This window comes from Balaenoptera musculus, chromosome 3 (genome assembly GCF_009873245.2).
Source record: "Balaenoptera musculus isolate JJ_BM4_2016_0621 chromosome 3, mBalMus1.pri.v3, whole genome shotgun sequence".
Lineage (NCBI taxonomy): Eukaryota > Metazoa > Chordata > Mammalia > Artiodactyla > Balaenopteridae > Balaenoptera > Balaenoptera musculus.
The window spans coordinates 106,411,979-106,427,476 of NC_045787.1; the positions used below are offsets into that span (position 1 = coordinate 106,411,979).

Sequence of the window (15,498 nt, forward strand, 5' to 3'; positions counted from 1 at the left end):
AAATAAAGACTGATACATCACAGATGAGACTTCTAAGAGAAAATATACAAGACTGTCTTTAGGACTTCAGGACTAAAATGATTTCTACAACAGCATACACTTTGCGTGCCTTCTTCTCGAAGGCGGAAATATAAGATCTGATAGCTCATGGATCTTAGAATTTGTCTTGTTCAAATTTCCTATTTGTGTGATGGTTTCCCTTAATACTTTTTTGTTGTTGTTGAAGTATAGTTGATTTTACAATGTTATGCTAATTACAGCTGTCCAGCAAAGTGATTCAGTTACACATATATATATTCTTTTTTTTAATATATTCCTTTCCATTATGGTTTATCATAGGATATTTTTTTTATTGGAGTATAATTGCTTTACAATGTTGTGTTAGTTTCTGCTGTACAATGAAGTGAATCAGCTATATGTATACCTATATCGCCTCCCTTGTGGACCTCCCTTCCACTTGACTCCCCCATCCCACAGAGCACCGAGCTGAGCTTCCTGTGCTTTACAGCATGTTCCCACTAGCTAGCTATTTTACACATGGTAGTGTACATGTGTCAGTCCTGATCTCCCAATTCGTCCCACCCTTCGCATCCCCCTGCTGTGTCCACATGTCTATTCTCTACGTCCAGGTCTCTATTCCTGCCTTGCAAATAGGTTCGTCTGTACCATTTTTCTAGATTCCACATATATGCATTAATATATGATATTTGTTTTTCTCTTTCTGGCTTACTTCACTCTGTATGACAGACTCTAGGTCCATCCACATCTCTGCAAATGATCCAGTTTCATTCCTTTTTATGGCTGAGTAATATTCCATTCTATATATATACCACATCTTCTTTATCCATTCATCTGTCATTGGACATTTAGGTTGTTTCCATGTCCTGGCTATTGTAAATAGTGTTGCAATGAACATTGGGGTACATGTGTCTTTTTGAATTATGGTTTTCTCAGGGTATATGCCCAGTAGTGGGATTGCTGGGTCATATGGTAGTTCTATTTTTAGTTTTCTAAGGAACCTCCATACTGTTCTCCATAGTGGCTGTATCAATTTACATTCCCACCAACAGTGCAAAAGGGTTCCCTTTTCTCCACACCCTCTCCAGCATTTATTGTTTGTAGATTTTTTGATGATGGCCATTCTGACCGGTGGGAGGTGATACCTCAATGTAGTTTTGATTTGCATTTCTCTAATAATTAGTGATGTTGAGCATCTTTTCATGTGCCTGTTGGCCATCTATATGTCTTCTTTGGTGACCTGTCTATTTAAGTCTTTCACCCATTTTTTAATTGGGTGGTTTGTTTTTTTTAATCATAGGACATTGAATATAGTTCTCTGTGCTATACAGTAGGACCTTGCTGTTTATCTCCTTAATGCATAAGTTATTTATATTACATAACACATTCAGACACACACACATACAGTGTAGTATGTGTACACATATATATTACATATATTTGTTTTCATGAAAATATTTAATAATTTTAAAATAAATTTAAATTTAGAAAGGAGGGGCAAAATGAGTATCATTTGTGTAAATGGAAAACTTCAGACAATCTACTAAAAAACCTATTAGAACAGTGAGAGAATTTTATTGGCCTGTTACAAAACTGTGTAAAATTTTTTTTCTTTCCAATACATGAACAAGAGCCACTTGCAAACTGTAAAGAAAGAAAAAAATTTCATTTATATTGAAGATAGCAAAAAATTAAATAAACATTAAAAAGATAAAACACCTAGGAATATACTTACAAAGGAATGTATAAGACTTATAAAAAGAAGAATTATTAACCACACAGAGTCATAAAAGTGGTTTAAATAAATGGAAAGAGATTTCCTGGTTTGGGGTAGGAACAGTCAATATTATAAAATGACAATTACCTATATATAAATTAATATAATCTGCCCAAAATAGCAATCAGATTTTTTTCCTAGACAGCCTGATTTTAGAGTCCATGTGGAAAACTCAACATAAGAAATTTCTTGTTTAAAAAAAAAAAAACTGTGGGGAGGAGGAGGGTGAGCACTATCAGATAGTAATACATTTCAGAATAGAAAAAGCAGTTTGTGCTGGTGCTGGAAAAAGCAGACAAGTCAATGGAAGAGAGAGTAAGAAAAAAAAAATTCCATTTATATGTAGGAAAAGATGTGGAAATGTAGCATATAATAAAAGCTGCACCTACAATCAATGGAAGGAAATGAATCATTCAATAACAAAAGTAACAGAAATCTGATTCACTACCTTAGACATTACATCGGAACACACCAAAATGATTCTGTACGTGAGATTTTTTGTTTTGTTGGCTTTTTTCTTTTTTAGTCTTTTAATAGAGAATGTCTATGATTCTAGGTGTGAAATCTAGAAATATTTAAGGAAAATTCACATAAAATTAGTGACTTGAAATTAAATATCAAGGCAAGGAAAAAAATACAACAGTCAGAAGATAAGTCACAGTCAGTGCAAGCATTTGCATCATGTGTAATATTGACATGACAAAGTAATATTTTCCTTAATATAAAAAGAGCTCTTAAAAATAAATTTGCAAAATGACCAAAGTCCCATTAGAAAAATGGCGAAGGATATAACCACATAGCTCATAGAGATATTTTGATGGCTTATATGAAAATATCCTAGTGTCGTTAATAGGATGCCAGTCAAACCACAAAGCAATTCTCCTTTCGACTATCAGATTACATAAATCTACACAGATGAATCCATATTTACTCCCACTGTAAGGACCACGTGCTTCCTTTGACACGAAAACTCTCCCTGTCCTCTTCCCTCGTTTTCTCTTACTCTTCTTTCACATCATTTCTTCAGAGAACTATTCCATGGGTAGGTTAAGTCCCTTCATATCTGCTCTTATTAATTCTATGTAGTTTTCATTCCTAATTTTTTCACAGTTGTAGGTTTACATTTGCATGATTATTTAATGTCTGTATCTCTAATTAGATTGTGTTTCTTTTATTTATTTATTTATTTTTGGCTGCATTGGGTCTCTATTGCTGCGCACGGGCTTTCTCTAGTTGCGGCGAGCGGGGGCTACTCTTCGTTGGGATGCTCGGGCTTCTCATTGTGGTGGCTTCTCTTGTTGTGGAACATGGGCTCTAGGCGTGCAGGCTTCAGTAGTTGTGGCACGTGGGCTCAGTAGTTGTGGTTCACGGTCTCTAGAGCGCAGGCTCAGTAGTTGTGGCACACGGGCTTAGTTGCTCCACGGCATGTGGGATCTTCCTGGACCAGGGCTCGAACCTGTGTCCCCTGTATTGACAGGTGGATTCTTAACCACTGCACCACCAGGGAAGCCCTAGATTGTGTTTCTTGAGGACAGGGGCTGTGTCTTGTTTTGTTTTATGTTTGTTTCTGCTGTCATTGCTGTTTAACATTGTATCTCTCACACCTTTCATTTGTGCTCAATAAATAGCTGTTAAATGATGTTTCGATTAACAGTGTAAGTGAATGAAAAGCGTTCGTCTATGAGGAAACAGATATTCTTATACATTTTTGAGAGACGTGTAAGTGGGGCACTATTTTTGGAGGCCATATGGCAATATTTATCCAAATTTCAATAGAAGACTGCTGGTAAATACAGTTTCAGTTTATTTTCCCAGCTTTGAGTTTAGCACATGTTAAATTATAATTTAATTTGTTTTTGTGTTTCTTTGCTTACTAGAATGGTTGAGCATCTCATCTTTTTCTCACTTGTTAAATTTATCCCATTACTTTAAAAATAAGTAGCCAATAAAATTAATCATAAGGACTTGAAAATGATCACTGTCTTATATTAATGAAGTAGTATTTATTTTTTGACCATTTAGTATCTGATGCCTCAGCACTTTGTTTTCCTAATTATAAAAACTGTCCTTTTAAGATAGGTTTGTATTATTGAAATAATAGTATGGATATAAGGTTGTAGACAAAGTTGTTTGTCTTGAAAACAGTTTATGATACAATTTTGTAATTTGACTTTAGCACATTTATGATAATTTATACTTGTAATAGATAGTGTCAAGAAAATAAAAAAGCTCTAGCAGAGTTCTGCATTTTTAAAAGTTAAAAGAAACTGCATTAAACATATACAATTTATTTACTGATTAGGAATCTCATCTGGTAATTAGATTGTCTACTTCATAGAGATGATGAGAGGATAAAATTACATAAGTTAGGGAAAATTACTTATAAATTATGTGATTATAAAAACACAGAACATGTTTTCACATGGCCAAAATACTTGTATGTTTTTGGTTTTTGTTTTGCTTTTTTTTTTGAACCAAGGGGAAAAGACTAATATATATTTATTAAACTTGGCCTAGAGACATGGCTTTTCCACTGAGTTGACAATTCAGGAGTTTCTTTGGAACTGAGAGGCTAATGAGGCAATAAATATGCAAAGTTAGCTCCTTGAAGGCAACAAATATTTGGGGCATCTGCTAAAGTTTTAAGTATTGCCAAAGTACCAACAATGCAGATGCCTTGTAATTAATAAGCCTTTGAAATCAATGACATTTGCTTACATGCTTTGATGGAAATTGTGCCTGGGTAGAACCAAGGGTAGGGCCAGGTTATAACCCACTTCTTCAGACATATGCATTTCTGTTATTGGCATCAATATTGTTATCAGTTCTTAAGTTGAGACATCTAAAACATCTTTAACTCTTTCTAGTCTTAGCTCCTCCCATAATCCCTTCTCAAATTCTGTTCATTGGTCATCTGAAATAGTTATCCCATTAGTTATCCCATCTGTCTATTCCCTCTTCTGTTATTTCTCCAGGTTTGGACTATTGCAATACCCACCTCAGCGGTCTCCTTGCCTTAGCACCTAATCTTTCTAATCTATCTTACTTTTGTCAGATTCAACTTCCTGAATTATAGTTCTGATCTTCAGTTCAGAAGTCTTTATTGTTCCTTACCACCTAATGAATGAACTCCAAATTCTGTAGCCTTAGATTCATGACTTTTATAGATTGGTCCCAATCTATCTTTCTAACTTTATAAGCTACTTCTCTATTTCATGAATGTAAACAATCCATAATTTTCAAGCTTCATGTCTTTATTAATGCTTTTTTCTTATTCCAACTCCCAGCCCTACTGATTTATACCTTTTTCAGTTTTACTTATCCATTAAGTAAAGACAAATGTAATCCCTTTAATGGTCAAACCAAATGTAATCCTTTTTGTGAAATTAGACCTGAAAGTCCAGCTGGAAATGTATCTCCTTTTTTAAACTCCCTTACACTGTTAGTTGTAAATATCACTTGTAGCTTAATTTCTAATATATACTGATTTATACTGATATTTACACACATACACATACACTCCCTACTAGACAGGAATCTCTATAAAAATAAGATTAGTGTCTAATACATTTTTTCTCGTATAGTACCAGGTTGAGTGCATTGTATATTATAGGAACTCAAATATTTGTTGTGTGAATGAATAAGCATTTGTTTTAGGAATACTTACCTTTTGGACAATCATTTTGAGATTCAGGGTAGAAGGCAGTTGAGTTCCAGAAGCAGGGAAAGAAGAATTAGTTCGGGTCAAGGAATGCAATTGCCTTGACTGGAAAATACGGTTTTATGACTATACAAATACAAATATGGCAACATATTTTTCCTTTCTGGCACATGCTATTTTGATTCTTATATAAAATTAACTATGTAGAAATACAGTAGTTAAATTATACATCAGTTATGATGAGTCTTCTTTGAAGTTTGGTTACAGGCCTGTTCAGCTGTTTCATGCACATCCTGAAGTCGTGGACTTGGAAGGGACAATTCCAGAAGTTTCAGCAATAGTACTATTTAATCTAAAATTCTGCTAATTAAATAAGAAGGTAGCATACGCTCCAGGAGGTATCCTGTAAGCATAAATTTGGCTAATCTCTCTCAGCATGCCAGAGGAGTCCCTTTTAGAAGGAAATACAATTTTTGGCTTTCATTCTGCATTGATGCCCATCAGTATATCTACTATATCTTATAGTAAGTATATCTTGTAGTACGATATACTGATTAGATCAGTATACAGTATCAGTATATTGATTACATCAGCATATCTTACTATAAGAAAGAGAGGATATATTCTAAAGGGAGAGTAGACAAACAGTAAGAAGTAAATAAGAAATGAAGATTAAGACAGTACATTATCTAGGACTCTTAGGATGGGAAACAGATAAAATAACAAATTACTGTAATAGACAAAAACAAATATACTCATTTCTAGAAATCTGTTGCTTCTTAAAATATTCAAAATTAATTATTCTGTAATTAATGTTCCTTGACCCACTAAAATTGGTAATAGCAACGTGTAAGTTCACTGTTTCCATACTGTACGGTTTAGAATTCCATACGGCAAAAGTCACAAGTATCTTCCTCTAGTACACACGCCTTGGTTAAGGATAGAAATTACTCAGTGGGCAGATGAGAGAGAAAGCGTATTAGAGCAACACACACTTGGGCTTGAATTCTTGTCATGCCAGCTACTCTCTGAATGAACTTTGGGCAAGTCAATCTGTCTTTACTAATTTTCTTCATTCCTAAATGTGGATAAGTTTTCCTTTCAAGGTTCATTGTTAGGTTGGTGATGCTCTAATTGCACGGCACATTGGTTGACTCAACACAGAATGAATAATACAGAGTGAATGAATAATAATAATAATTCATTATTAGTAGTAGTATAATTATTTTTATGAATGCTTCAATGTAACAAGGAGATTTTCAGCCTCCAATGGCCATACATCTCTCTGTTCACTCAAGGAGTGCTTTTATATCCTTCAGAATTTTTACTGGATTGGCAGGAATTGTACTTATTATGGTGATTCTGTTTTGTTTTTTTTTTTTTTGGCTGCGTTGGGTCTTTGTTGCTGCGTGTGGGCTTTCTCTAGTTGCGGTGAACGGGGACTGCTCTTCGTTGCAGTGTGAGGGCTTGTCATTGCAGAGGCTTCCCTTGTTGCGGAGCACTGGCTTTAGGCGCGCGGGCTTCAGTAGTTGTGGCTCGTGGGGCAGTAGTTGTGGCTCGTGGGGCTCTAGATTGCAGGCTCAGTACTTGTGGCGCGGGGGCTTAGTTGCTCCGCAGCATGTGGGATCTTCCCGGACCAGGGCTCGAACCCATGTCCCCTGCATTGGCAGGCGGATTCTCAACCACTGTGCCACCAGAGAAGTCAAGATTCTTGTAAGACCATTTACACAGTTTTTGTATTTGCTACTTTATTTAGACAGTGATACCAGTTAGAGTAATAAGTAGTTTGTCCAAGTTAATAATCATAATAGGACGTAAGCCAGCAGAGATGTGGCAGCACTCCCATACCAGATTCTCTTCAAATGTAGGTTTGGATGTCATAGTGAGTAGGTGGAAGAGGAGAAAAATCACCCAACTAGTGAACAGCCATACAAGGATTGGCTTTCTGCTTGCATTCCTCTAATGCATTTCTCTTGGCAAATGTATGGTCTAGAGTAAGGCAAACAACCTTCCTTGAGCAGATCATCCATAGACTTTTCAGGCTTATGGTTTCTCTAAGTCAGTAAGATGCCACATTAGTTTCAACTTTCCATCAAATGCACAGAATATTTAGTTGCTCCTATGATTCTATATTAGTTGATAAAATCTATGTATATTTATTTATTACAAGTTAAGGAATTAAAAAGAAAATACGATAATTCTTATTCTCTGAACACTTAAATTCTAGGTAGTAATACTTTGTATATATTACTTAAAATTCACCAGAAATAGAAGATAGTTCTGATATTTTTTGTGCCATATATTTGAAGGGTACAAAAGTTAAGAATCATGAGAAATATGTGCTAGAATTTATTGAAGAGTCCTTTATATGGGAAGAAGGTCTTAAAATTTAAGTTGCATTTGTAAATACAAATAAGTTGTGGAAAGCATTCTGAAAGGAAGGGACTGTACAAAACAGTAGGCTGGAATTAACTGTTCCAGTGGAAATTAGTTTGAAATCAGTTTACAGATTATTTGAAAACAGGATAATAAGTTTGGATTTTATCTTGTAGCTCATTGGTTCTCAGAATTTTAAGTAAGAATCATTGAGAAAATGTGTTAAAATACAGTTTCGTAGGTCTTAGGCCTCTTTTAATCCGTTGGGGTAGAGCTCAGGAATCTGCATTTTAACCAGCCCTTTGGTTCATTATTCACTTTTTCAGTATCGTTGCTTGCCAAGGAAAATTGAAAGATTTTACCTAGGGAACTAGTTTTTGTTAATGTTTTCATAAGGAATTAAAATAATTAAATAATTGTTTAATAAGGCAAAGAGTTAAGGCCAGGTGTGAAGGGGTTATCCGGAAGTGAAGAATAATAATCCAGAAGTGAAGAAAGTCACCTCTTGTCTTGGTTGATGGAAGTAGTGTTGGAAAAGGAGGAATGGGTGGGAGAGCTTTATGGAATGTAGAAGGACAGGATCCAGGCATCTTTTAGCTGCATGAGGGCAAGGGATGGAGTGTTCCAGCCCCAGTATATGATAAACTCCTTGAGGGTAAAAACTGGATCTTACTCATTTTTACGACCCCAACTCAGTACAGTGCCCAGCACTTAGTGTGTTCTTACCAAGTATTTGTTGAATTGCTAGATAAAACTGTCGTGTAACACACAGCAAAGTCAAAAGGAATCTCCTTTTGTACCCCTACTTTATTTTTTAACCTCTGATTTTTTATCTTGATGCTGACTTACTTTCCATTCATTGCCTTTTGACTTACCAGTAGAAGTACATATTTGTTTTGTGCAAAGTGAAACGATTTAAAATATAAAAAGTAATGAAAATGTCTCATCTTTCTTAATGTTGGGCTTTTTTCCATGAGTACACAGGAGTGAAGTTACATCAAGTCAGATATAGCCACTGAATGGTATGAAATTAAGTGTCATTTGTGATAGTTTGTTTCTTTTTTTAAATTAATTTTTTCTATATAATAATATGGCTTTTAGTGGAAAATAAGATATCGTGACAAAATGTTTAATGTATTCAGCACAAAAAAGTTTACTCTCTTAAAATATGACTGTTTACAAATTGGATCCTTTCCAAATTATCCAAAAAATGTGAGTGAATTCATAAATGTTCTCTTCTCTGACTCTTTAAACATCAAAAGGGACCATCTTCAAAATCCAAATGCTTCTCCAGCTTTCCGCAGGATATCACAGAACTTCCTGGCAGAGACTTTTAAACAAGTTGAGAAGTTTTATAAGATAAAAATATTTTCTCAGTTGACTTGACAACCATGTACAATGTTAGTGGAGAGTTTATTTGCCCAAGGCATTTTGTCAAAGTGAATTTAAACTGAGATTATTAAAATGTAGCTCAGTTGCACAGTGTGAGGAGAGGTGTTGCTAATGTCTTACTTCGACAATGTTTTCCATGCAGTGCATGCGACTTGGTTATGGGACTGTATATGTGAAGGTGTGTTTCTGCTAACAGAGAGGAGACATTTTAAATTATTCAGAAAATAAATCTTATATGTAAATGGATATTTTTGATCTATAGCTTGGTGATTTAACGTTCACTTCTTTTGACCATCAGGCTGCCTGGGTCTGAGTCACAGCTCTGCTATTAACCTCAGCACCTTCCTCATCTGTAAAATAGAAGTCATGATAACAGAAACATTCTGGGGGTATTGTGAGGATTAAATGATATCATCATTGTAAATGATTAATATAGTGACTGGCACAAATAAAGGTTCACAATTGTTTTATTTCAAATCTGTAGAATCAGAACTAAGCAGTGTCTGCTGATAGTTCCAGATGTGTGGTTATAAAAAAAAACCCTGTGCCAATTTAATGATAACTTCTGTTACAAGTTAAATAGCTTTAGGAAAATTTAACTAATGGTAAACAATGCTTGAATCATCAGATCTCTCCATGGCTGTAGCTAATTTCTTACATGAGAATCAGGATCCCAAAAGGAAAATGATCATCTGGATGAGAAGTTGTAATCTTCCCAATTTGGAAAATAACATTACACTGCTTTGGGAAAATGTCCAAATTGCTAAATCTTGGAAGGAGTCCCTCTCCTTCTCTCAAATGGACACATTATTTAAGAAGTTTTATTATTTGTGAAAAAGACCAGTTGCCTTTCAAAAATAATAGCATTTGTGTATGATTTGAAAGACTGCACCACCACAGATGGAAGAGTTGAGTATGTTCCACATGGCAAGTGGCTGTTGTTATAACAGGGTCACCCGGCAATGTGTGCTGCAGCCGGAATCCCTGGGGGAGGTGAGACAGTGATGCAGGCAGGGGCGGCATTGGAACCGTACAGTCAGCGCATGAGGCATCTTTATCAATCTGGGAGATTGTGGCATATTTACAATTTCTTATTTTAATTTAACATCCAGACAAAGTAACTTCTTGCCATTATTATTTACTTGGCTTTTCTTAAATCCCCACTTTCATGAAAGTCAGCCAATACAGCAGATTGCCTTTAATGATGGTTATCTCTGTTTTTTTGACAAATTAGAGAGATAGGATAAAACTTCTCTGATTTACTGCCCCAATTAAAAAAAGAAAAAAAAAGCTTATGGGTTCCTGCTATATTGCAGGCACTGTGCCAGGCATTTTATATCATCCTCATGTAATCTTCACAACCAGTCAGGAAAGTATATTTAACAGATGAGGAAACTTAGGCACATTTATTCCTTTATTATTATTTAAATTGCCTCTGGTCACATGAATAAGGGGGAGATACATGATTCAAATCTAACTCCTACGTCTTTCACTCTAGCCCTCAGTAAGTGAATTGGCCCCTGCCTACTCCATATCATGTCTTACTTTTTCTCTTTATCTTCAAAGTATGAAAACATTTTTCTTCCTGTTCTCTCTGTCAGTCATTCTATTAATATGTATTGATACAAACCCTATTTAAGGACATTAGTTAGACGAGGAAAGAGAAATATGGTATATCATATAGCTGAATTTTTCTAACACTAAAAGTGAAGGATGATAGTCAACAGTATATTTTAAATTTTATTTAGATAATTTCCATAATCTTCAAGTTAGCAAACATAATGAACTTTTAATTCATTACTCTTCTTCATAAATTAATTAATTCCATCTATATCATTTTCTTCTTTCAAAAACATTAAATCTAACCATTTTGATTTAAATCTTTAGTTTATTTAACCAAAAATGTAGTTCAATAGTCTTGAAAATTTTCATTTCATATGAGAAAATATAGGTAGTGTAGTTGTAATTTCCTTTAGCAACTTCTATAACAATATTCTTTTATTAGTGTTTTAAAATATCATATATATATTCCTGTTCACAAATTATTTATGAAAGACTATTTTATTTATTATCTAGATCATTACACAATGAGAAAAGGGAACATTGGACTATCTTCCCATCATCTCAAACTTAGCATGTGCAAAACCAAGCTTTCCTCTTTCTACTTCTTCAGTATTAACTCTCTCACAAACAGTTATTTTAATGCCCTCATTATGAGAATTCATAGGAGATTATATGCAACTTTTACTGAAATAGAAATGATTCTGTTGGATTGGCCAAAAAGTTCATTCGTATTTTCCCGTAACCTCTTGCAGAAAACCCGAACGAACTTTTTGGCCAACCCAAATACATGCTGACTTGGTTCAACATTTAAATACCATTTATAGAGTATGGTTCCCATATGCCAGGATCTTATAGCAATGAGTAAGTTCCTATCCTCAAGAAACTGGAGAGATAACCAAAAGTAAAAACATACAGTACAATGTAGAAAACACTGTAATAATGTTGTTCACAGAATCCTGTGGTGGGAAAACAGAGACAGTACACGTAGGCGAGGTGGGAGTTTAGTAAAAGAAAACCTCCTGGGGCTTCCCCGGTGGCGCAGTGGTTGAGAGTCTGCCTGCCAATGCAGGGGACACGGGTTCGAGCCCTGGTCTGGGAAGATCCCACATGCTGCAGAGCAACTAGGCCCGTGAGCCACAACTACTGAGCCTGCGCGTCTGGAGCCTGTGCTCCGCAACAAGAGAGGCCGCGACAGTGAGAGGCCCGCGCACCGCGATGAAGAGTGGCCCCCACTCACCGCAACTAGAGAAAGCCCTCGCACAGAAACGAAAAGACCTAACACAGCCAAAAATAAATAAATAAATAAATAAAAAGAAAAAGAAACGAACACTCTCTCAGCCTTTAAAAAAAAAAAAAAGAAAACCTCCTGAAAGTAATCTACGTGAATCTTGAAGATCAAGTAGAGTTTATCCAGGGAAAGGCATTGAAGGCAAGGCACTTTGGATAGGGTCAGGGAGGGAATGGACTTCAGTGGTTAGTCACATGATTCTAGAGCCAAACTCCTCAATTCAGACATCACTACTTTCCACTTTCTCGTTGTATGACCTTGGGAAAGTTACTTCTCATCAGCAGAAAGGGTATTATAATAGTTCCTACCTCATAGAATTGTTTAATTCAAGCTTATAAACCCCTTTCTTTTATGGTGTATGACACACAGAAAATGCAAGAGAATAAGGAACAACATAATGTTTGGGAAACTACAAATCATTTGCTCTTGCTGAAAAGAAATGCAATAAATGGCTTGGAAGAAGATTAAGAAACTGCGTACCATGTTAAGGAGCTGGAAATTGCTATATAGGTAATGGAAAAGCAGACGAAAGGCAGCCCAATTGTGTTTTTAAATAGATCTTACTGGAGCAGGGCAGGAGGAAAAGGGAGAATGTTGCCAAAGATTAGAAGCACAGAACCCACTCAGAATGCCATAGTAATTGTCAAGATTAATTATTTTTATAATCCTCTTTAATAGTAACAGAAGGAATTGAAAGAAAATAACAGTTGAAAGAAATATTTAGAAAGTAGATTAGCAGGGCTTGCCCCTAACAATTAGTAAATAATTGGGTGCTAATTTGGGAGAGGAAGGAATAAATGATGACCTGAAGATACTTGGGCTAGCAAAGGCACACAAAAGAGAACAAGCGAGAAAGAGAATACAGGAGTACATAGAGGTTTGAAAGAGAAAATATTAAGGGCAGCTTTTAGACATACTGAATTTAACAGTCTTCTAATACGTCCATCAGAAGATAAGTCAGAGTTTTAGAATAGAGTTACAACTTAGAGCAACAGATTCAGGATTCAGTAGAAAAGATGAAGATGGCCAAGAGTGTGCAGGTTTCCCAGGGACAGTCTGTGTTTTATGATGAGTGGAGGAAGACTATCTCGTGAAGCACTTGGGGAAAAATAATACTTTAATGTGGTTTCGGATTTGATAAAGGAATGAATAAAGGATCTTTAGGCAAGAGCAAGAATCTAGTGTGATTGAATAGAAACTTACCATTTCTATGTGCTTCATACCTACTACTATGTCAAAAATATATCTATAGATCATTTTGATACAGGTGAATTAAGCATGTTATTTACTAGATTGATTGGGAGAATGTTTTTTACTAAGTAAAAACATTGACTTTTAATATAGACCATAAAATTTTAAAAATAAATCAGTCTGAAATCTAGTTTTATGTTGACCTTTAAAACTAATTTCTCGGGACTTCCCTGGCGGTCCAGTGGTTAAGACTTCGCCTTCCAATGCAGGGAGTGCGGGTTCGATCCCTGGTCAGGGAGCTAAGATCCCACATGCCTCGTGGCAAAAATCCAAAACATAAAATAGAAGCAATATTATAACAAATTCAATAAAGACTTTAAAAATGGTCCACATCAAAAAACTTTAAAAAAAAAAAACAGAACTAATTTCTCTCCAAATAGACAGGTGGTTGCCAAGGGGAAGGGAGGGTGTGGGAGTTTGGGGTTAGCAGATGCAAACTGGTATATATAGAATGGATAAACAACAAGGTCCTACTGTATAGCAGAGGGAACTGTATTCCATATCCTGTGATAAACCATATTGGAAAAGAATATGAAAATGAATGTATATATATATGTATATAACTGAATCACTTTGCTGTACAGCAGTAATTAACACAACATTGTAATTCAACTCTACTTCAATAAAAAATAAAATAAAAAATAAAACTAAAAAACGAATTTCTCTCCCATTATTTTAATTATTTAGCTGTTATTTAATTGCAATTATAATAACAGGTTAAAAATATCTATCTAATGTAATTTTTAAATTTTATATTCCAAATCAGCATGGGGATTAATCATGACAATGACCACCCATCATGTGCTGATGGTCTTCATATCATGTCTGGTGAATGGATTAAAGGACAAAATCTCGGCGATGTCTCGTGGTCCCGATGTAGCAAGGAAGATTTGGAAAGATTTCTAAGGTACTGAGGTCACTAGCTGTTGCTGTGTCATGAATGTGTATGTGTGCCAGCTTCCTCTGCCAGCCTGGGAGGGTGGTGTGGCAGCGGGAAACAGCCACCAGATGAGGAATCAAGGTGCTTTGTTCCAGTCCTGGTTCTCCACTGACTCATGGTGCGAACTGGGACATATTATTTAACCCACTTGTTTCTTAGTTTCCACACTTTCAAACAAGAGGATGGGCAAGGTGATTTGTAAGGTTGAAAGTTATTATAATGATAAAAAACCTTTCATAACATTTAATTGCCTCTTCAAAATTTCTCAGTGGAAACATTTTCATTGCCCATCCCTCTACATCTGTTGTTATAAAGAACCTCCTTAACAAAAGCTCCACCTTTCCACTGCGGTAGTTCTGAACTCTGAATCTTTTTTCATTAATGTCAATGCATAGTTTTCACCATTATAATAGTCCTTGATTCTTCTCTTTTCAACCTTCAACTTTGGTAATACGTAGCTTCTGCCTGTTTGGAAAAAGAAATGAAAAAAAGTATTTCTGTTCTAATTTTCATTTTAAAGCCCTGTTCTTTACTTCTTCCTTCAGTAATAGATGGGGAAGCTGAAACAGTACCAGTAGATGTTATGTAAAGTCCCAATTAGTGAGTGAGAGATGCTTAAAGTATCCAAAAGTCTAAGTAAGAAATATAGGAACATCTAACTAGCTAAATTCACTACACAAATTTATTTTTCCGTACCATTTAAATTGTCAAGCTAATTTTTTGTCAAATGAATAGTAACATCTACTAAAATATATTTATTACATTACTATAACTCTTTCCAGAAATATGTGCAGTAGAATCTGGGCATTCTCTTTGTCACTGCAACAGTAGCCCCTCAGTAGGCCCTAATGAGTGCAGGATTTTGTGTAGTTGTCTTCTCATGAATCAGAACTATGATAAAATTAAATTTTACCCCATAAATGGAAGTTGTAGTACAATGTCAAGTAGAAAAATATTCACACTATTAATAGTCACTTGAGATTGCTTTCCATAGATTCCTTAAATCCCAGAATATAGTTGATTTCTTACCTTCATACATTACTTTTGGGCAAGTTACTCTCTGAGCTTCTTCATCTTATAAATATGTAAAATAATAACCACTTCACAGTATTATGTAGATTAGCTGAGTTAATCCATATGAAAGATCTTTAAAAACAGAAAGTCCTGTTAATTTGAACTTTTTTTATTGTTAGGTTTATCGTAATAATTATAAACAAATGATTCTCATACAT

At 35.2% G+C, this 15,498-nt stretch overlaps 1 protein-coding gene across 1 annotated transcript in view; it reads left to right on the top strand.

Moving 5' to 3' along the window:
* ADAMTS19 (ADAM metallopeptidase with thrombospondin type 1 motif 19) overlaps positions 1-15,498 on the top strand; it is a 288,773-nt gene that overhangs the window by 148,802 nt on the left and 124,473 nt on the right. Inside the window, exon 9 of the mRNA XM_036845509.1 lies at positions 14,093-14,233. Within this exon, the coding sequence (XP_036701404.1) occupies positions 14,093-14,233 (141 nt within the window). The remainder of the gene's footprint in view (positions 1-14,092; positions 14,234-15,498) is intronic.